Source organism: Lampetra planeri, chromosome 49 (assembly GCF_965212315.1).
Source record: "Lampetra planeri chromosome 49, kcLamPlan1.2.h2, whole genome shotgun sequence".
In the NCBI taxonomy this organism is placed as follows: Eukaryota; Metazoa; Chordata; class Hyperoartia; order Petromyzontiformes; family Petromyzontidae; genus Lampetra; species Lampetra planeri.
In genome coordinates, this window is record NC_136155.1 from 3574655 (window position 1) to 3595986 (window position 21332).

The window sequence follows — 21332 nt, forward strand, 5'->3', positions numbered from 1 at the left end:
AAAAAATATGATAATTGTTTTTTTACCCTTCCATCTGGCAACAAAACTGACACCTTTTTTTTACAAGGAGTCATGTTTGCATAGACCACAATACCTGCAGTCATAATGCAAACAAAAACATAACTCTGATAATGTGCACTATTATCAGAGTTGTGTTTTTGTTTGCATTATGACTGCAGGTATTGTGTGTCAGTTTTGTTGCCAGATGGAAGGGTAAAAAACCAATGATCAACTCCTCTATCATTTCTCATTGCTGGAGGGGTTGCCCCCCCCTCTACCTGAAAATCCTGGCTCCGCTATGTGAGACTGGTGGGGTGTAAAGTGTGGGTAACTCCCATCTCCAGCGTTAAATGCGTCCAGGCTGCGTGGACAAGTAGGCCAAAAACAGCCGCGAGAAGGGACCTCTCCGGACATGCGGCTTCGAGCGGAGGCCCTCACCGCCAGTAGTGGCGTGGGCAAGCAACTGAGGGGGGCGTGGGGCTCATGACGATGATTCGAACCCGCCTGATTCACGTACACCAGGGCGGAGGAGTGAGGCATCGGCATCATCATCACCATCATCATCATCGTCGTGGCAACAGCGGCGAAAATCACCGCTCCGACTGCTCCTCGCGACAATTATCTGGCTCATCGACCGCCTCCCGTTGGACGATTCACAGCTTCTTCCTCGACGCCGCCGCACGCGGAGGGAGACGACCTCTGATTTCAATCGCCGCCCGGGCCGGCTTGAGAATCAGTCGAGCACGACCCCCCGTGACCCTAAATCCAGCTTCAGACTCCAGCAGCAAAGCAAAGGACGACGACGACGATGACGACGACGACACGGAAGGCTCGTTAAAAAAAAAAAACGGCAAGAGGGAATGTTTTCTTTGTGTTACGATGATGGCTCGTATTATTTTTTTCACCTTCTTCCACTTCACAGATGTGATTCATCGTTGGCATTAGCCAAGCTCATGGGGCTCTCACAGTTGCGGTGGGGGGAGGAGGAGGGGGGGATGATCTGCATCTACGGTTTCCAGAGTTCAGACTCCGCGGCGGTGAGCATGGGTGGCTATGCACAACAGAGGCAGTTGGGTTCGATCGCGTCATAAATATGCTAAATTCCTCTTGATATGCAAATTTTTTGGTCAAGGCGCTATTCCACTCTCCAACCCAGCTTAAATAGACGCTCCAAGCCTGGGGTGTCTCATTCAGACTCTGTCTTCTCGACAGACCTTGTTCTTCACCTGAGGACGGCTGCTTGCGTTGTGGCCGAAACGTCGTGAGAATAACTTTATTATGTTTTATTTTTATTATGTTTTATTTTTTCCATTCTACGTGACTTTACCGAAAGAACCAAGAAGATCTAAATGTGTCGTTGAACCCGCAGCCACCACCCGACACAGCCAATTATCAAAGCTGTGTCACGTGAACAGAATGTGTCGATTCGTTACTGGTACAGCACCACCGGTGTGTTGGAGAGTAAACCCACCACAACATTTACAATTCGAGTTCCGTGACGTTTCGCCAGTAATTGCAACCAGCATCATCAGGTGGACGACCAGAGTTGTGGTGACATCCTCCTGCAGACGGAAGCCCTGCGTGTGGTGGCTTTTCCGCGCTTGATTGGGCCTTCGTGATCGCGAATCCGATCCGCAAGAGGGCTGTCACGCGTATCGGATCTGCTCAAATATTTTCATTCCTATGGTGACCTAAAGACGAGAGAAACCGCAGTGCAGTTCATCAGGAAACTGCTGATTGCGTTTTCTTTGGAGGATGACGATCGCTCGTGTTGTGATCGAAACGTCGTAGGTTTTTGTTATTTTCTTTGAACCTATCTACGTGACTTTACCGAAAGACCCAAAAATATGAATTCCTGCAGTCACGAAAGCTTTAAGTCGAGATTTGCCGATTGCGTTTATTTTGCAAAAACGCGTGAAAAAGGCTGCCCATGTGTTTCATCTCTGTGGAATATCACTGAGGGGCTGTGAGTCGTCTTGGCGTGGTCTGGGACGGTTTTGTTGTTTGTGTTGTTGTTGTTGTTGTTGTGTTGCCCAAGCTCGCATTTGGTGGTCACAAATCGCATGATGTGATTACCGGCGAAACGGCACGGTACACGAATTGTAAATGTTGTGGTGGGGTTACTCTCCAACACCGGATTGCCACGTTCTGTTTCCGTGACACACCTTACTAATTGGCTGTGCCGGGTGGTGTCGAGATTAACGACGCATTTATATATTTACGTGATCCAACCCAAATAAAAAAAGAAAGCTCTATTGTGGTGAAATCTATGTATGCAACGCGCACCGATGTGATCTCGATTTGAAGCTTTCGTGACTGCAGGAATCCATACACGTTACTTCTTTTGGTAAAGTCACGTAGGTAGAAAAATAATCGATCACGACGTTTCAATCGCAACACAAGCGATCGTCATCGGGAGGGACAACCGCAACAAGAAAGAACTGCCGAAGTAGACGTCGCAATCTATTATTTTTCTACCTCCGTCACTTTGCCGGGTCGCGATGTGGATTTCTTGCATCACCATCAGGATCGTAAGGTGGTGCTGTGGCTGTGCCATAACGCCGTTGCACTTTCGCCGTCGCCATCCAGCAGCGGATTGATCATGGTGACGACAACGACGACGACGAAAGGCCGCCGTGCGAGCGTCCGTCGCTGCCGATCTGCCGCGTGGCCGGCGGGGCCCCAACGTCATCGCCCCGTTTGTGTTTTTGGAGGGTAATTCAATTTCACGATTCGTTGACCTCCAGCAGCAGCAACAACCACAACAGTGAATGGGAGAGGCGGTGGCGGGGGTGGGGGGGGAGGAGGAGGACGAGAGGCTGGGTGAGAGCGAGAGAGCGAGAGGGCTAATTAATGACACGGGCGGCGCGTGTGAGAACGGGGGCGCCCCCCGACTCGCCGCGTGCGCCCCGAACGTACGGACGGTGCCTCGCTCGTGGGGCCTCCACCACAAGACCATCATCATCACCGTCACCGTCGTCATCCAGCAGTGGATCGACCGTGACGACGACGGCGATGGCGGCGGTAGTGACGCGCTACTGACTTCCATCTCGGCAGTTTGGTCAAACACAAACTCAAACAATTTGTCGTCATTTCGTTTAAACCGCCCCGGCACGTCGCACCCGCCGACATCTGCCGCGGGGGGGGGGGGCGGTGGGGGGGGGCAGTGGGGGGGCGGTGGGGGGGGGGGCGGTGGGGGGGGGGCAGTGGGGGGGCGGTGGGGGGGGGGCAGTGGGGGGTCCGCGTAGACCCCCACGCTGCCGGAGACGCGGCGCTGGCAAGCATTACGGCACAGGTGGAGATGAAGGCGCAGCCCTGCAATTGCCTGCCGGCGGACGGGGCCCCTCTACCCCTCCGGCCGCCCGCTCGAGGGTGCCACGTGGCCTCACTGTCTAGGCCGGCGTCGTCTCGGAGTCTTGGAAGAGGGGTGGGGGGGGGAGCACCCCACGCTGAACCCCCCCAGGCAAGGAGGCCGCTGCGTGGCTCTGTGGCCACTTGGGTTGACGTCCACTGGCAATGTAACATCGGCGTACGTATATCAAAGCATGTTAATTTGGGTTGGTTGTTTTTTTTTTCTCTCTCGTGTAGCCAATGCGCTAACTGTGAAAAAGCATTCGCTAAAGAAGCCCCACCACTAAACGACACGAATGTTTATTTTTATTTTACCCGGCAAGGCCCCACTGAGCGATATGAAGCTCTCTGTCCTGCCCATCACACCTGGTAGCTCAACGAAGTGGCTCGTCGCGTGGAAATCAAGAGCAGCGAAATACTCTGAACGGCTGATGTTGATTCTAAATGTGGAGGGGAAAGCCGGAGGATCATCAAAACCACCACCATCATCACCATCTCCACCACTGTCACCACGATGAACGTCACCACAATCTTTTTTTTTTCGATTTAAAGCTTTCGTGACTGCAGGGATTCATCTTCTTGGTTCTTTCGGTAAAGTCACGTAGAATGGAAATAATAAAATAATAAAGTAAAACATAATTAAATAATTCTCACGACGTTTCGGCCACAATGCCGAAACGTCGTGAGAATTATTTTATTATGTTTTATTTTATTATTTCCATTCTACGTGACTTTACCGAAAGAACCAAGAAGATGTCACCACAATCACCACAATCACCACAATCACCACAATCACCACAATCACCACGATCACCACAATCACCACAATCACCACCATTTCCACCCGTACGTATGTTGAACCTCATTCGCGCCGCGCGTAGCCAAGCATGCTACTTAGAGGTGTGGGACAATGGCAGTGGTGCAGCGGTTGTTGTTGTTATCGCGAGCAGGTGTGAAGTGTTCGACCCCTGTGACCTCGTCAGCTGTGTGGAGGGGGAGGGGGGCAGGGGCGGTGGGGAGGGGGGGTAGCGTGGGGGAGGGGAGGGCCTGTGGAACAAAGAGCCCCGTAGCTACGAGCTGATAACAGATCTCAGCTGCCACGAGGAAACCTTCCGGTGCACCTAGCCTGGCACGAGCCACCTAGGCTGGCACGAGCCAGGCTAGGTGTGTGAGTGTGGGGAGCGGTGGCGCAGCGGTTAGCGCGCTGCGCTACGAACCTGGCTACCCGAGTTCAATTCCCGCTCACGGCCAACGCCCGTGACGATTATCTGAACCGGTCCTGGACCTCCCCTAGGTCGACTCAGCCTCAAATGAGTACCTGGTGCGATGCCTAAAAATATCGCCACGAGGGAGACAAAGGCGGCCGGGCGTGGGGCTGCCCATCCACCCCCTCGTGTGCCGTCGCGGCCTTCACAGGTGCTCGTTAACAGCACTTGCCCCAACAGTCCGTGGAGTCTACACGGGGGATCTTTGTCTTTGCGTGTGGCCTCTGGGTTTATCCAAAGCACCAATTGGCTCACGCCGACGAACAAACAGCACGGCGGCAGGCCCAGGTCACAACGCGGTACACGCTCTCGACATTTTACTGCACGAGTGTGACAGGAACCGGTAATTAACTGGCGAAGAATCGGTGGGAGCGCGTCCCGGCAAGGATCGCAGGGCCCGCATTGCGGCCAGGATCGCTGGGATCGTCATCAGACCACGAATGCCTGGGACCATGATAAGAGGCAGTGCAATTGGTGCGGAGTGCGTGCCGCGAGATGTGAGTCACAGGAGCCCCCCCCCCCACCCCCAGCAAAGAAAAGAGGAATTTGATTAAAATACAACCACACACAGAACAAGCACACTCGCCGCATATTAATACAGCCGCGTGGGCGGCAGAAGCGTGGAGTGGCGGAAGGTGGCGGCGGTGCTGCTCATGTTAATGGCGGGTTGGTCACTGCTGCTGTTGACGGCGGTGGTGGTGGTGGTGACGGTGGTGATAGAGGCGGTTGGTGGTGGTGGTGGTGATAGAGGCGGTTGATGGCGGTGACGGTGGTGGTGGTGACGGTGGTGATAGAGGCGGTTGGTGGTGGTGGTGGTGACGGTGGTGATGGAGGCGGTTGGTGGTGGTGGTGGTGATAGAGGCGCTTGGTGGTGGTGGTGGTGGTGGTGATAGAGGCGCTTGGTGGTGGTGGTGGTGACGGTGGTCATATAGGCGAATGACACAGACAAGCGAGAAGGGCAGTCAGAACCGGCGTTGTTAATAATTGCCCAAGTTCTGTGGTCCTACATTTGTGTATTTGGCTAACTCTACAAACGAGTGGATGGATATCGGAGTACCCGGAGAAAACCCGTGCGTGCGAGGGCGGCGGGAAAGGGGGTTACACTCAACCTCCAACAATTTCCCAAGCTCTGTGATCCTATCTTAAGAAGTTTGTCCAAAATATAGTGCTGTGCTGAGCAACAGCAGAGGCACCCTTGTGCATCAGGGGAGAGAACCCAGATGCTCCTTACTCGTCGAGGCGCCGGCAGCCGGTTCATCGCTCACGGAAATGGGTGCGACGCCAAAGGTAAAGCTAAAGCGGCTCACGCGATGCAGCTGCGACGACAGGGGAGAGACCTTGGAAGCAGCTCCGTCACATCCGCGTCCGCGGGGCCGCTCACTTACCGTGGGTGCTCCGGACGGTCGCAACGCAAAAGTAAAAATGTAAAAAAGTAAAAAGTCCGAGGAGAACAGTGGGCACATGACGTACCCCGCACTCTCGCCCACGTCGTCTTGAACACCGGGGCGATCCAACGCGGGGTCACGGGGAGGTCACAGGCAGGTCACGGTCAGTTCACGGGGTCACCGGAAAGGGTCGCGGGGAGGTCGAGGGCCGGTGGCCGCGTCACGTGGGGGGGGAGTGGGCGGTGGTGGGGGGTGGGGGGGGTTGCCGCGGCGACGTTGGCTCACCTTGGCGACGAGCATGCGGTAGTTGTCAAGCATGGCGTCGTCGTCACGGCAACCGGCGAGCAGCTGCCACACGTCGCCCCGAAGCGCCTCGGGGACTCCGCCACGCACCAGCGCCGGGAGCTGGCGCGGGCGCACGCTCGGGTTGCCGTGCCTGGGGGGGCGAGGGGGGCACGGGGGGGGGGGGCACGGGGGGGGGGGCGTGAAGGTGAGTAGAGGTTAGAAGAGACGAAGAAGTGGGGGGGGGGGGGGGGTGTCAGTGAGTGGATTGAGGTGGGGGTGGGTAAGGAGGCGACGAGAAGGGGGCGACGGGACAGGAGAGCGGGGACGCGTGGAGACACGGGGACACGGGGACACGGAGATGCGTGCGGACACGGGGACACGTGGAGACACGGGGACACGGAGATGCGTGCGGACACGGGGACACGTGGAGACAGGGGGACACGGGGACGCGTGGAGACACGGGGACACGGGGACATGGGGACACAGAGATGCATGGAGATGCATGGGGACACGGGGACACGTGGAGACACGGGGACACGGAGATGCGTGGGGACACGGGGACACGTGGAGACACGGGGACACGGAGATGCATGGGGACACGGGGACACGTGGAGACACGGGGACACGGAGATGCATGGGGACACGGAGATGCATGGGGACACGGGGACACGTGGAGACACGGGGACACGGAGATGCGTGGGGACACGTGGAGACACGGGGACACGGAGATGCGTGGGGACACGGGGACACGTGGAGACACGGGGACACGGAGATGCATGGGGACACGGGGACACGTGGAGACACGGGGACACGGAGATGCGTGGGGACACGTGGAGACACGGGGACACGGAGATGCGTGGGGACACGGGGACACGTGGAGACACGTGGACACGGAGATGCATGGGGACACGGGGACACGTGGAGACACGGGGACACGGAGATGCATGGGGACACGGGGACACGGGGACATAGGGACAGGGGGCCAGGGACGAGGCGGACGGGGGACAGGGGACACGTGGGGACACGGGAGACGGACGTGGGGGGAGGACACATTCCACGGCGAGGACTCGGCCGGCCTCCATTTGTCTCCGCGATGGCGACAATGCGTATTTAATTACTTCTCTCTCTACTTTTCAAATTTGCGTCGCTAACCACACGAGGCGACGCAAATGACACGTTCGCACCGGAGCACAGAGAGCGTCAAAGGAGCCCGACGGACTCACACAGGATACGCGACTCGCACGCGGAGCCCGACGGACTCACACAGGATACGCGACTCGCACGCGGAGACCGACGGACTCACACAGGATACGCGACTCACACGCGGAGCCCGACGGACTCACAGAGGATACGCGACTCGCACGCGGAGCCCGACGGACTCACACAGGATACGCGACTCACACGCGGAGACCGACGGACTCACACAGGATACGCGACTCGCACACGGAGACCGACGGACTCACACAGGATACGCGACTCACACGCGGAGCCCGACGGACTCACACAGGATACGCGACTCACACGCGGAGACCGACGGACTCACACAGGATACGCGACTCACACGCGGAGACCGACGGACTTACACAGGATACGCGACTCGCACGCGGAGACCGACGGACTCACACAGGATACGCGACTCGCACGCGGAGACCGACGGACTCACACAGGATACGCGACTCGCACGCGGAGACCGACGGACTCACACAGGATACGCGACTCACACGCGGAGCCCGACGGACTCACACAGGATACGCGACTCACACGCGGAGACCGACGGACTTACACAGGATACGCGACTCGCACGCGGAGACCGACGGACTCACACAGGATACGCGACTCGCACACGGAGACCGACGGACTCACACAGGATACGCGACTCGCACGCGGAGACCGACGGACTCACACAGGATACGCGACTCACACGCGGAGCCCGACGGACTCACACAGGATACGCGACTCACACGCGGAGACCGACGGACTCACACAGGATACGCGACTCACACGCGGAGACCGACGGACTCACACAGGATACGCGACTCGCACGCGGAGACCGACGGACTCACACAGGATACGCGACTCGCACACGGAGACCGACGGACTCACACAGGATACGCGACTCGCACGCGGAGACCGACGGACTCACACAGGATACGCGACTCGCACACGGAGACCGACGGACTCACACAGGATACGCGACTCACACGCGGAGCCCGACGGACTCACACAGGATACGCGACTCACACGCGGAGACCGACGGACTCACACAGGATACGCGACTCGCACGCGGAGCCCGACGGACTCACACAGGATACGCGACTCGCACGCGGAGCCCGACGGACTCACACAGGATACGCGACTCACACGCGGAGCCCGACGGACTCACAGAGGATACGCGACTCGCACGCGGAGCCCGACGGACTCACACAGGATACGCGACTCACACGCGGAGACCGACGGACTCACACAGGATACGCGACTCGCACACGGAGACCGACGGACTCACACAGGATACGCGACTCACACGCGGAGCCCGACGGACTCACACAGGATACGCGACTCACACGCGGAGACCGACGGACTCACACAGGATACGCGACTCACACGCGGAGACCGACGGACTTACACAGGATACGCGACTCGCACGCGGAGACCGACGGACTCACACAGGATACGCGACTCACACGCGGAGACCGACGGACTCACACAGGATACGCGACTCGCACGCGGAGACCGACGGACTCACACAGGATACGCGACTCGCACGCGGAGACCGACGGACTCACACAGGATACGCGACTCGCACGCGGAGACCGACGGACTCACACAGGATACGCGACTCGCACACGGAGACCGACGGACTCACACAGGATACGCGACTCACACGCGGAGACCGACGGACTTACACAGGATACGCGACTCGCACGCGGAGACCGACGGACTCACACAGGATACGCGACTCACACGCGGAGACCGACGGACTCACACAGGATACGCGACTCGCACGCGGAGACCGACGGACTCACACAGGATACGCGACTCGCACACGGAGACCGACGGACTCACACAGGATACGCGACTCGCACGCGGAGACCGACGGACTCACACAGGATACGCGACTCGCACACGGAGACCGACGGACTCACACAGGATACGCGACTCACACGCGGAGCCCGACGGACTCACACAGGATACGCGACTCACACGCGGAGCCCGACGGACTCACACAGGATACGCGACTCGCACGCGGAGACCGACGGACTCACACAGGATACGCGACTCGCACACGGAGACTGACGGACTCACACAGGATACGCGACTCACACGCGGAGACCGACGGACTCACAGAGGATACGCGACTCGCACGCGGAGCCCGACGGACTCACACAGGATACGCGACTCGCACGCGGAGTCCGACGGACTCACACAGGATACGCGACTCACACGCGGAGTCCGACGGACTCACACAGGATACGCGACTCGCACGCGGAGTCCGACGGACTCACACAGGATACGCGACTCGCACGCGGAGCCCGACGGACTCACACAGGATACGCGACTCGCACGCGGAGTCCGACGGACTCACACAGGATACGCGACTCGCACGCGGAGTCCGACGGACTCACACAGGATACGCGACTCGCACGCGGAGTCCGACGGACTCACACAGGATACGCGACTCGCACGCGGAGACCGACGGACTCGCACAGGATACGCGACTCGCACGCGGAGACCGACGGACTCGCACCGAGACTCGCAGTGCGGAGACAACGCGCCACGCTCCACTGTGCGGGACCCCCCCCCCCCCACACGACCCCCCCCCCCATCCAGCAGCAGTGACGTTCTCGCCGTCGTCACTCCAACACGTCCGCCCTTCACCCCCCCCCCCCCTCTCTCTCTAGCGCCGGGCAAACACCGCCCCCCCCCTTCCTCCCCGCCGCACACAAGTCCCTTAATGAGTCATTAACCTCACGTGGTCACCGTGGCGCAGTGCTGATGGGAGCTGCTGCTGCTGCTGCTCGTGGTTGTGGTGGTGGTTGTGGTGGTTGTGGTGGTGGTGGTGGTGGTTGTGGTGGTGGTGGTGGCGGTTGTGGTGGTGGTGGTGGTGGCGGTTGTGGTGGTGGTGGTGGCGGTTGTGGTGGTTGTGGTGGTGGTGGTTGTGGTGGTTGTGGTGGTGGTGGAGAAGCGGCAACGCGGGGAGCGGTGACGCGGCTGGAAGGTCTCCGCGCCACGAACCCGGCGACCCGGGTTCGATTCCCGCTCACGGTCACCAGCACCGGTGACGATTATCCGCATCGGTCCTGGGCCCCATCCTAGGTCGACTCAGCCTCAGATGAGCACCCGATGCGGTGCACGGACATATTTAGACCCACCCCCTCGTGCGCCGTGCCAGCCTGCATAAGCGCTGCTCGCTAACAGCACTTGCCCCAACAGTCTGCGAAGGCTATAGGGGGGATCTTTGCTTTTTGGTAGAGGAGGGGAAGGGGTGTTATGGGGAGAGGGGGGGGGGGTAGGATGAGTGGAGGGGTGGGGGCGGTGGAGAGGGGGGGGGGGGGAGGTGGCCGGAGGGGCAGGAATTGATGGGAAGGGATCGTGAGGTCAGCCAATCGAAGCGTGTTACTTTAATGGGAATTAAATCGCTCGGCAATTATGCGCCGACGATGGGAACCTCTTCTGTGCGTGCGGACAGTGGAGCCGGGAACGTCCTTGGACAAATGGACGGACAGCGTGGACGCGAGACGTAATCGACACAAGGACGGACACATCAGCACTGCCCATAGACTCAGCACTGCACTATAGACTCAGCACTGTCCATAGACTCAGCACTGCCCATAGACTAAGCACTACCCCAGTACATTAAGCAGCCCTCCTCCTTAACCTCTTTCTGTTCCTCTCTCATATCCTCACCTCTTCTCCCCCCTTCCTCTTCCCTCCCCTCGCCCCTCCACTCCGCCCCATCCCTCCCCTGTAGCCCCCATCGTGCGCTGCCCCTGCCATCCGAATCAACTCCGTTATTGTTCCCGCGATGAAACTCTGCCGTAGAGCGCCTTGAGCTCAGATGCTCTCTCTCTCTCTCTCTGCGTAGAAATATTAAACAAGATAAGAAACCTGTGCAACAGGTAGACAACGCACTTCCGTCCGGGGCCACGTCACCACACCCCCCCCTGCCCCCCCCCCCCCGCTGACCTCCCCAGACCACGTAGCCGCCCCCGTGCGATCGAAGCGTGTTGGGGGGGGGGGGGGGCCACGCAGGCCACCCCCCTCCCCCTCCCCGCCCCCCGCGCGTCTCTACGCGCCTGGCTCGACGTCGCGAGCGATCGGGGCGCGCGTCGAGATGAATTATTAATTGGCGAGAGGCTCGTTATTGATCACACACCCGCGGTTAAACAAGACGCGACATCTGTCGCGAGCTCCCCCCGAGGAGGATAATCCCCGCGCGTGCGTGCGTGCGCGCGTGCGTGCGTGCGCACGTGTGTGCGTGCGCGCGTGTGTGCGTGCGCGCGCCACTCCTCCTCGCACTGATATGTACCGATAACGTTCAGCTCCGCGATGAATTCACCCGACGGGCGCTTTGCTCCGTCCGAGCCGCCCGCAGGGGCGAGCGAGCGAGTGAGCGCGTGTCGGTGCCGGGTTCTGTTTTTGACTCGTGCCGCAGCGGCTTCATCACGTTGGTTTATATCATCGCCGCCACAGACACCAAGTCCCAATCATCCCGTGCACCCCCCCCCCCCCCTCTGGGACCGACGCCGCCGCTACCGCTCGTCGCCACGTCGTCCAATTCGCTCCGCCCGGACACGCGGCAAAAGCCGGCAAACGGAGTGGCAAGAAGCGGTCGTCTGGAATAACACCCGTGAAAGAAAGAGCTTTGCGGCTCATCGGATTCCTCCGGCACACAAAGTCGTTATTCTGATTCGCTGTGAACAGCTCCTCATTCGGGAGCTGGATAGCGGCACACCTCCTGGCATTCACATTCCTCCCCGCCTCGGAGACACCGGCGGTGGGACCGTCGGCGGCAGGCCGATGGTGCGTGCGTCTCCGCCGTGTATGGAAATGTAAAAGGCACCAGCCACAGAAGTGCCACGATTGTGGTCATGCAAAGCAAACTATGGACCACAGAAAAAAGATCACCCCCCCCCCCCCCCCCCCCCCCCGTGTAGCCTTAACAGGCTGCAGGAGCAAGTGCTCTGTGTACGTCTATGGATCTCTATGAGTCAGTCTATGGATCTCTGTGTAAGTCTATGGATCTCTATGCATACGTCTATGGATCTCTATGCGTGAGTCTATGGATCTCTGTGTAAGTCTATGGATCTCTATGCATACGTCTATGGATCTCTATGCGTGAGTCTATGGATCTCTGTGTAAGTCTATGGATCTCTGTGTAAGTCTATGGATCTCTATGAGTCAGTCTATGGATCTCTGTGTAAGTCTATGGATCTCTATGCATACGTCTATGGATCTCTGTGTAAGTCTATGGATCTCTATGCGTGAGTCTATGGATCTCTGTGTAAGTCTATGGATCTCTGTGTAAGTCTATGGATCTCTATGCGTGAGTCTATGGATCTCTGTGTAAGTCAATAGATCTCTATGCATGAGTCTATTGATCTCTACGAGTCAGTCTATGGATCTCTGTGTAAGTCTATGGATCTCTATGCATGCGTCTATGGATCTCTATGCGTGAGTCTATGGATCTCTGTGTAAGTCTATGGATCTCTATGCATGCGTCTATGGATCTCTATGCGTGAGTCTATGGATCTCTGTGTAAGTCAATAGATCTCTATGCATGAGTATATTGATCTCTACGAGTCAGTCTATGGATCTCTGTGTAAGTCTATGGATCTCTATGCGTGAGTCTATGGATCTCTGCGTGAGTCTATGGATGTCTATGCGTGAGTCTATGGATCTCTGTGTTAGTCTATAGATCTCTATGCATGCGTCTATGGATCTCTATGCGTGAGTCTATAGAGCTCTGTGTAAGTCCATGGGTGTCTATGTGCGAGTCTATGGATCTCTGTGTAAGTCCATGGGTCTCCATGCTTGAGTCTGTGGATCTCTGTGCGAGCTTTTGCATCGCTGACCACCGCATCCCTAATCGCGTGCGCAAGTACGAAGGAGACACCGACATCTGTGGGCGACGCCTGGAGACCAAGATCGCCGTTCGCTGCTGTTGATGCAATTACACAGGTCAACACACTTTTTCTGGCATGAGGTATTCCAACGGGTTTAATGCAATTTTGGGGTGCTGATTCCAAATCTGGCATCAGTTTTTGTCTATCACAGATATCAAATATTGCATTTTCAATAACAACGGTAGAAGAAAAATATTAAATAAATCTACATAAAATGATATTATAAACACACTATCCTAAAAATACAGCACCATATTTTAACACTAAAGCAGTCACTGACTCGCAACAACTTGCAATCAATGAAAATGGGGTATGCCGATAGCATTAAAAAGAATGAATCTGAGATCAGATTTGGAATCGGAACCCTGAAATTAGTCTAAAATAGCTGCAAAAGTCCAGGCCAGAATTTTTTTTGTTTTTGTTGACCAGTGTTATTGATGTTGTTGTTGTTATTATTAATGTTGTTGTTGTTATTATTGTTGCAAGACGAACAGACTCTGGACGGGTTTCGCCACACCGGTGTCTCATCAGCAGCAGCAGCAGCATCAGAGGCAGGCTGTCGTGCGTTGATGATGCGGGTGAACTGGCCGATCTTGATTTAGTTTAACCTTTGATTTAAAGCTTTCGTGACTGTTGTTGACCAGTGTTATCAATTCGCCGTGTGACGCTCAAGGCGTCTAATCAGCACGGTTCACGAGAGGCAGACGACCGGCCAGGGCCTTCGAGACGTCCTCCTCTCGCGACACCGAGAGAGGGATGACGGAGCGGCCTCGGCGGGCCGCGTCGTCCCGGTTATAAATGAAGTCCGCGATGATCCGTTTGGATTTGAAGCTCAGGATGTCGGCGGATCGGGCTCGTCGCTCACCGACACGGCCGATGCGGAGGCCGCCCCCCCCGAGACTCTGTGCGCCACCACCCCCGCCACCCCCGGGGCGACGAGTCAATTCCGAATCGATGACGGTGACACGGAGAGATATTCCGCTCGCGCCGCGTGCCGTCCGCTCCGCACACGCGCACACACAAAGGCAAAGATGCCCTGTGTAGCCTTTGACAGGCTGTTGGGGCAAGTGCTGTTGGCCGTGCACCTTTGGGCGCGCACACACAACCACAAAAGTAATGATCTCTGTGTAGCGTTTAACAGGCTGTTGGGGCAAGTGCTGTTGGCGTGCACCTTTGGGCGCGCACACGCGCACACGCACACACGCACACACGCACACACGCACACACGCAACCACAAAAGTAATGATCTCCGTGTAGCCTTTAACAGGCGACACAGGGGCAAGCGTTGTTAGCGAGTGGCACCGATGGTGGCCAACACCAAGCCCGGCCGCCTTTGCCTGGTGATGCGCTTACGCACCACGCCTGGTACTCATTTGAGGCCGAGTCGACCTTGGGGAGGCGCATGAACGCTCCCCCCCCCCCCCCCCCCGCGTAGCCACCTGTGAACCTTCAACCTGACGCCGGAGCACTTAGCAAGCGCCGTTAAAACCCTCGCCCCTGACCCCCGACCTCGGCCAGACGCGCCGGCGACCTACCGGGGAACCACCAAAATCGAGCGACGACGACGACGCCGGCTAACTCGGCCTGACGCGGCCTCACAAATCGTCGCTCTCGCCGCCGGCGAGGGATTGGCGTTCACCGGGCAGCCCGGGCAGCCCGGGCAGCCCGGGCGGTCGGGGGAGCGAGCGGGGCTCGCGATTGATCGTGGCGAGGGGGGGGGAGGAGCGGAGAGTTCTAGCCCTGGCCGGGCGGTGGCCTCGCGTCCCACCGTGTCCCTTCGGGGCCCGATGGTCTAAACGCGGCCGAGTGCTCGCTAGACGTCGCGACGCCGTCCCTCGGAAACGCCGTTCGCATGACGCAGAATGTGCACGCCCCGTTGCTACAACGCCGCGTCCGAGCGGTAAACTGCGTGTCCGTACGCGTGTCCGTACGCGTGTCCATACGCGTGTCCGTACGCGTATCCGTACGCGTATCCGCGGGTGTCCGTGTCCTTGTGCGTGTCCGCGCGTGTCCTTGTGCGTGTGCGTACCACTTGGCGAGCAGGTCGGACCAGGCCTCGAGCAGCTTCTGCGCGCACTCACGTGACACGTCGCCCGAGCCGCTCAGCAGCGGCTCGTCGTTGTCTGTGGGACGACAACGGAGGAGGGAGAGAGAGGAGGTGAGCGCCAGTCACACGGCTTTACAGCCGATACGCCGGGCGACTCCGTGTGAGTCTATGGGTCTCTCTGTGCGAGTCTATTTCAAGTTTCAAGTTTTTCATTTATTTGGTATCGCCCTGTGAGCCATTCGGCTCTTGAATCGGGTGCAACCGCAACAAACATAAAAAACAAAAACATGAACAAGAAAACATCTTAAAGCGACTGAGTGCAAACAGAAAATCCAAGAGAAGACAGCAAAATATTGCAGAAAAAGCACCGTATATCAACACTGTGTGCAAAAATCCCAGTGGGATGCAAGTCAAACAACAACAACCACAAGACAACTAAGATTAAGGTATGGGTCTCTGTGTGAGTCTATAGGTATCTGTGTGAGTCTATGGGTCTCTGTGTGAGTCTATGGGTCTCTGTGTGAGTCTATGGGTCTCTGTGTGAGTCTATGGGTCTCTGTGTGAGTCTATGGATCTCCGTGTGAGTCTATGGGATTATGTGTGAGTCTATGGGTCTCTGTGTGAGTTGATGGATCTCGATACGAGTTTACAGGTCTCTGTGTGAGTCTATGGGTCTCTGTGTGAGTCTATGGTCTCTGTGTGAGTCTATGGGTCTATGTGTGAGTCTATGGGTCTCTGTGTGAGTTTACGCATCTCTATGTGAGTCTATGGGTCTCTGTGTGAGTCTATGGGTCTCTGTGTGAGTTTACGCATCTCTATGTGAGTCTATGGGTCTCTGTGTGAGTCTATGGGTCTCTGTGTGAGTCTATGGGTCTCTGTGTGAGTTTACGCATCTCTATGTGAGTCTATGGGTCTCTGTGTGAGTCTATGGGTCTCTGTGTGAGTTTACGCATCTATATGTGAGTCTATGGTCTCTGTGTGAGTCTATGGGTCTCTGTGTGAGTTTACGCATCTCTATGTGAGTCTATGGGTCTCTGTGTGAGTCTATGGGTCTCTGTGTGAGTTTACGCATCTCTATGTGAGTCTATGGGTCTCTGTGTGAGTCTATGAGTCTCTGTGTGAGTCTATGGGTCTCTGTGTGAGTTTACGCATCTCTATGTGAGTCTATGGGTCTATGTGTGAGTCTATGGGTCTCTGTGTGAGTTTACGCATCTCTATGTGAGTCTATGGTCTCTGTGTGAGTGTACGGGTCTCAATGCAATTCATCAGCTGAGATCACCAACTCACTAGACCCGAAACCCCAGCGTCACCACTGTGGTTGGGGCTGCAAGCCGGAGTAGAACCCCGAACCACCCGGCCCCACCTCCGGTTCCCAACCACCTTCAGAAGCGTTCCGGCAGGGACTCCAGCCGTGACTCGTAGGGTCACGTGCCGAGCGCCACGGACGCGATCGGCGAGCGAAACGAAACGAAACTACAACTTTGTTTTTCATTTTGCCAGCTAACGCCGACTCGGAGCTCGATCTCAGGCGCGCTCGGGATCTCCTACGAGCGCCGTCGCGGGTCAGAATGGCGAGCGGCTTGAGGGTGGGTGAGCGAGGGTGAGTGTGGTCAGGGTGAGTGCGGGTGAGCAAGGGTGAGTGTGGTCAGGGTGAGCGAGGGTGAGTGCGGGTGAGCGAGGGTGAGTGCGGGTGAGTGCGGGTGAGTGAGAATGAGCGAGGGTGAGCGAGGGTAAGCGCAGGTGAGCGAGGGTGAGCGTGGTAAGGGTGAGTGCGGGTGAGCGAGGGTGAGCGTGGTAAGGGTGAGTGCGGGTGAGCGAGGGTGAGCATAGTCAAGGTGAGCGTGGTAATGGTGAGTTAGGGTGAGCGTGGTAAGGGTGAGCGTGGTAATGGTGAGTTAGGGTGAGCAAGGGTGAGCGAGGGTGAGCATGGTCAAGGTCAGAGTGGTAATGGTGAGTTAGGGTGAGCGAGGGTGAGCGCGGGTGAGCAAGGGTGAGCGTGGTCAGGAAGAGCGAGGGTGAGCGTGGTCAGGGCGAGCGTGGTAATGGTGAGTTAGGGTGAGCGAGGGTGAGCGAGGGTGAGCGAGGGTGAGCGTGGTCAAGGTGAGCATGGCCAGGGCGAGCGTTGGATCTGGCCGCGGTGCCCCGGTCACCACCATCGCACCCCCCGACGGCGGTCACCGTGTTCGGACACGGACAGTCCGATCACTACCCCCCCCCTCCACACCTACTAATCACCCAGCCCCAACACCCCCCAGCCCCCACCCCCCCCCCCCGCCCTCCCCCCACCACACACAGCACATCGCTACCCAATTAGCTCAGCGGTCGCGGGCGAGTGCGTGCGGAACGCGCCTGCCGGCACACGTCACCGTCGTCGTTAACTTGTGAACGTTCCACGGGGGGAGGTCGCAGACGTCCACGTGACCGGCTACGGCCGCGGCCACGGCTACAGAGGAGGTGAGGGGATACTGGACGTGGTGTGCCGCGTTTGCCGGTGTCTGGGCTGAGGCCACCAACTCACTGCGCCTGAGAAGCCGGCTTGATCACAACCCAGACTACATGAGTAAATGGGTCTCTGTGTAAGTCTATGGGTCTCGATGTGTAAGTCTATGGATCTCTATGCCGAAGTCTATGGATCTCTATGCGTGAGTCTATGGGTCTCTGTGTAATTATATGGGTCTCTATGTAAGCCAATGGGTCTCTGTGTAAGTCTATGGGTCTCTATGTGAGTATATGGGTCTCTATGTCAGTCTATGGGTCTCTGTGCAAGCCTATGGGCCTCTATGTAATGGGTCTCTGTGTTGGTCAATGGGTCTCTATGTGAGTCTATGGGTCTCTGTGTAAGTCAATAGGTCTCTGTGTGAGTATATGGGTCTCTATGTGAATATATGGGTGTTTGTGTGAGTCTATGGGTCTCTGTGTAAGTCAATGGGTCTCTATGTGAGTCTATGGATCTCTGTGTAAGTCAATGGGTCTCTATGTGAGTCTATGGGTCTCTATGTGCGAGTCTATGAGTCTCTATGTAAGTCACCGGTGTCTGGGCTGAGACCATGAACTCACTACAATCCCGGTTTAATCGCCGCAGCCCAGATTCAAACCCCGGCTCTCAGCGTCTCCGACACAGCCATTGTGAGGGGGGCCGGGGGGGGAGCTAGGCCCTCGTTACGAACGTGCCGGGGCGTATAAAGACAAAACCACCTCAACTCCTGGTAGCGGGCTTTCGCGACCAGTCTCAACCATAAGAGGTTTTTTTTGGGGTTAGATCGCGTAAATAAATAAATGTGTCGTTAAACCTGCCACCACCCGACACAGTCGACTAGTAAAGGTTGTCACGTAAACAGAACGTGGCCAATTCGTCACTAGTACAGCATTAGTGTGTAGTGTATAGTAGTGTATAGTGTATAGTGTAGTATACTAGTACAGCACACTGGTGTGTTGGAGAGCCAAGCCACGACATTTACAATCCGAGTACGACGCTTCGACAGTAATTACGACTAGCTTCATCAATTACTACTGGCGAAACGTCGTACCGAGGTTGTAAATGCCGTGGACTTTACAATCCAACGCACGACCCAAAAACAAACCTCCATTGCGGAAAATACAAAACCGTTCTCGCGCCGCCAAACGCCGGCGCGTCGGCAGCGGTGGCGGCCACGGAGCGGGAACTCACCGCCAACCCTCCACGGGGGGTACGGCACTCGCGGGTAATTATCCACCGCCCCCGACTGTCCCACCCATCACAACACCCCCGCCTCCCCCCCGCCATCCCCATCACGCACGCCCGCGCACACCGCGTGGTTCAATTAGCGGCGACACCGGCGCGCGGACGCTGTTCCGATCAATCGGCGGCGCATCGATCACCGGGCGGTCGCTCGCTCGCTCGGTGCAGTCGGTCGAACGATCGGAGCGGCGCGTTTAATGTTCAGCGGGGCGGGAGGAGCCCGTTGGGGTTCCAGGATCGTTGCCGTTGTAGCGGTGAGCTGGGGGGGGGGGGCTGGGTGGGGGTTGGGTTCGGTCCTCGGAGGCCACGGATTTTGTTTAGGGGTCTCGCCGCGACAGGGTGGGACACGTGGTGGGTTGGTGGTGGGGCCACGTGATGTCGCGAGGCGCCAACGGAACTTGGGTGCTGTGGCGTAGCAGTCAGCGCTGCGCTGCACCAGTGGGAAGACAAAGGCGGCCGGGTATGGTGCTGGCCACCCACCCCCTCGCGTGCCACAGTGGCGGCCTTCATCGGTGCTACTCACTTAGCAGCACTTGCCCCAACAGTCTGTTCAGGCTATACGGGGGAGCTTTGCCTTTGACGCCACCACCACGTCGCTGCCGCCGCCGCCGCGTGTGCCAGGCTAGGTTGCACGTCGAGACCGACAGCTAAACTGCTGCTGGCGGACGGGCTGGAGTCACAACGCAGTCACATTGTGTGCTGCCCGACGCGCCAAAGGCAGAGAGGCTACCCTACGTGGCCTTGAACAGACCGCCGGGGCAAGCACTGCTAAGCGAGTGGCCGCACCTGGGAAGGCCGGCACGGCGCACGTGACGGGGTGGGTGGCCAACACCCACACTCACTCACCCACTCTCACTCACACTCATCCACTCTTACCCACTCTCACCCACTCTCACTCACTCACCCACTCCCACCCACCCCCACACTCACCAACCCTCGCCCACTTTCGCCCGTCCCCCACCACCCCTCACCTCCGTCATCCTCATCCTCCGTGGGGGTGGCGAACGCCGAACTCTGCGAGCCCCGTGCCGACAGCGTGAGCGACGGGGACGACGGGACCCCCCCTCCACCGCCCCCCCACACTCCCGCCAGGCCCCCCCCCCGCCCCTCCCGTGGTGGTGGCGGCGGTGGCGGTGGTGGTGGCGCGCTGTCGCTCCGACTCGCTCGTGAGGGCGAGCAGCTCGTAGGGGCAGGCCCGGGCCTCGTCCGGCGTTGTCTCGTCCCGTGGGGGCAGCTGGGAGGGCAGCAGCGGTGACGTCATCATCATCGTCGTCGTCGTCGTCGCCACCGCCGCCGCCGCCGGGGTCATTGGTGAAAGTCATCATCATCATCACCATCATCATCACCATCATCACCATCGCCTGGGTCACTGGTATCGTCATCACCGTCATCATTGTCGTCATCACCATCGCCTGGGTCACTGGTATCATCATCACCATCATCATCACCATCATCATCATCGCCTGGGTCACTGGTATCATCGTCATCGTTGTCGTCATCACCATCGCCTGGGTCACTGGTATCATCATCACCATCATCATCATCGCCTGGGTCACTGGTATCATCGTCATCGTTGTCGTCATCACCATCACCTGGGTCACTGGTATCATCATCACCATCATCATCACCATCATCATCATCGCCTGGGTCACTGGTATCATCGTCATCGTTGTCGTCATCACCATCGCCTGGGTCACTGGTATCATCATCACCATCATCATCACCGTCATCACCATCGCCTGGGTCACTGGTATCGTCATCACCGTCATCGTTGTCGTCATCACCATCGCCTGGGTCACTGGTATCATCGTCATCGTTGTCGTCATCACCATCACCTGGGTCACTGGTATCATCATCACCATCATCATCACCATCATCATCATCGCCTGGGTCACTGGTATCATCGTTATCGTTGTCGTCATCACCATCACCTGGGTCACTGGTATCGTCATCGTCGTTGTCGTCATCACCATCATCGCCATCGCCTGGGTCACTGGTATGGCATCACCATCATCATCACCATCATCACCATCGCCTGGGTCACTGTAACATCGTCATCACCATCATCACCATCACCGACCTCGTTGATGCCAGCATCATCAGCATGACTATCGTGATCGCCATCATCGTTGTAATCATCGTCGTCACGGTCATCAT

General features: G+C 57.6%; 1 protein-coding gene across 1 annotated transcript in view; it reads right to left on the bottom strand.

Annotated features, from left to right (window-relative positions):
* LOC144734070 (rab GTPase-activating protein 1-like) overlaps positions 1–21332 on the bottom strand; it is a 146717-nt gene that overhangs the window by 83013 nt on the left and 42372 nt on the right. The window contains 4 exon segments of the mRNA XM_078616121.1: positions 6287–6437; positions 15440–15533; positions 20147–20276; positions 20278–20409. Coding sequence (XP_078472247.1) covers positions 6287–6437; positions 15440–15533; positions 20147–20276; positions 20278–20409 — 507 coding nt within the window.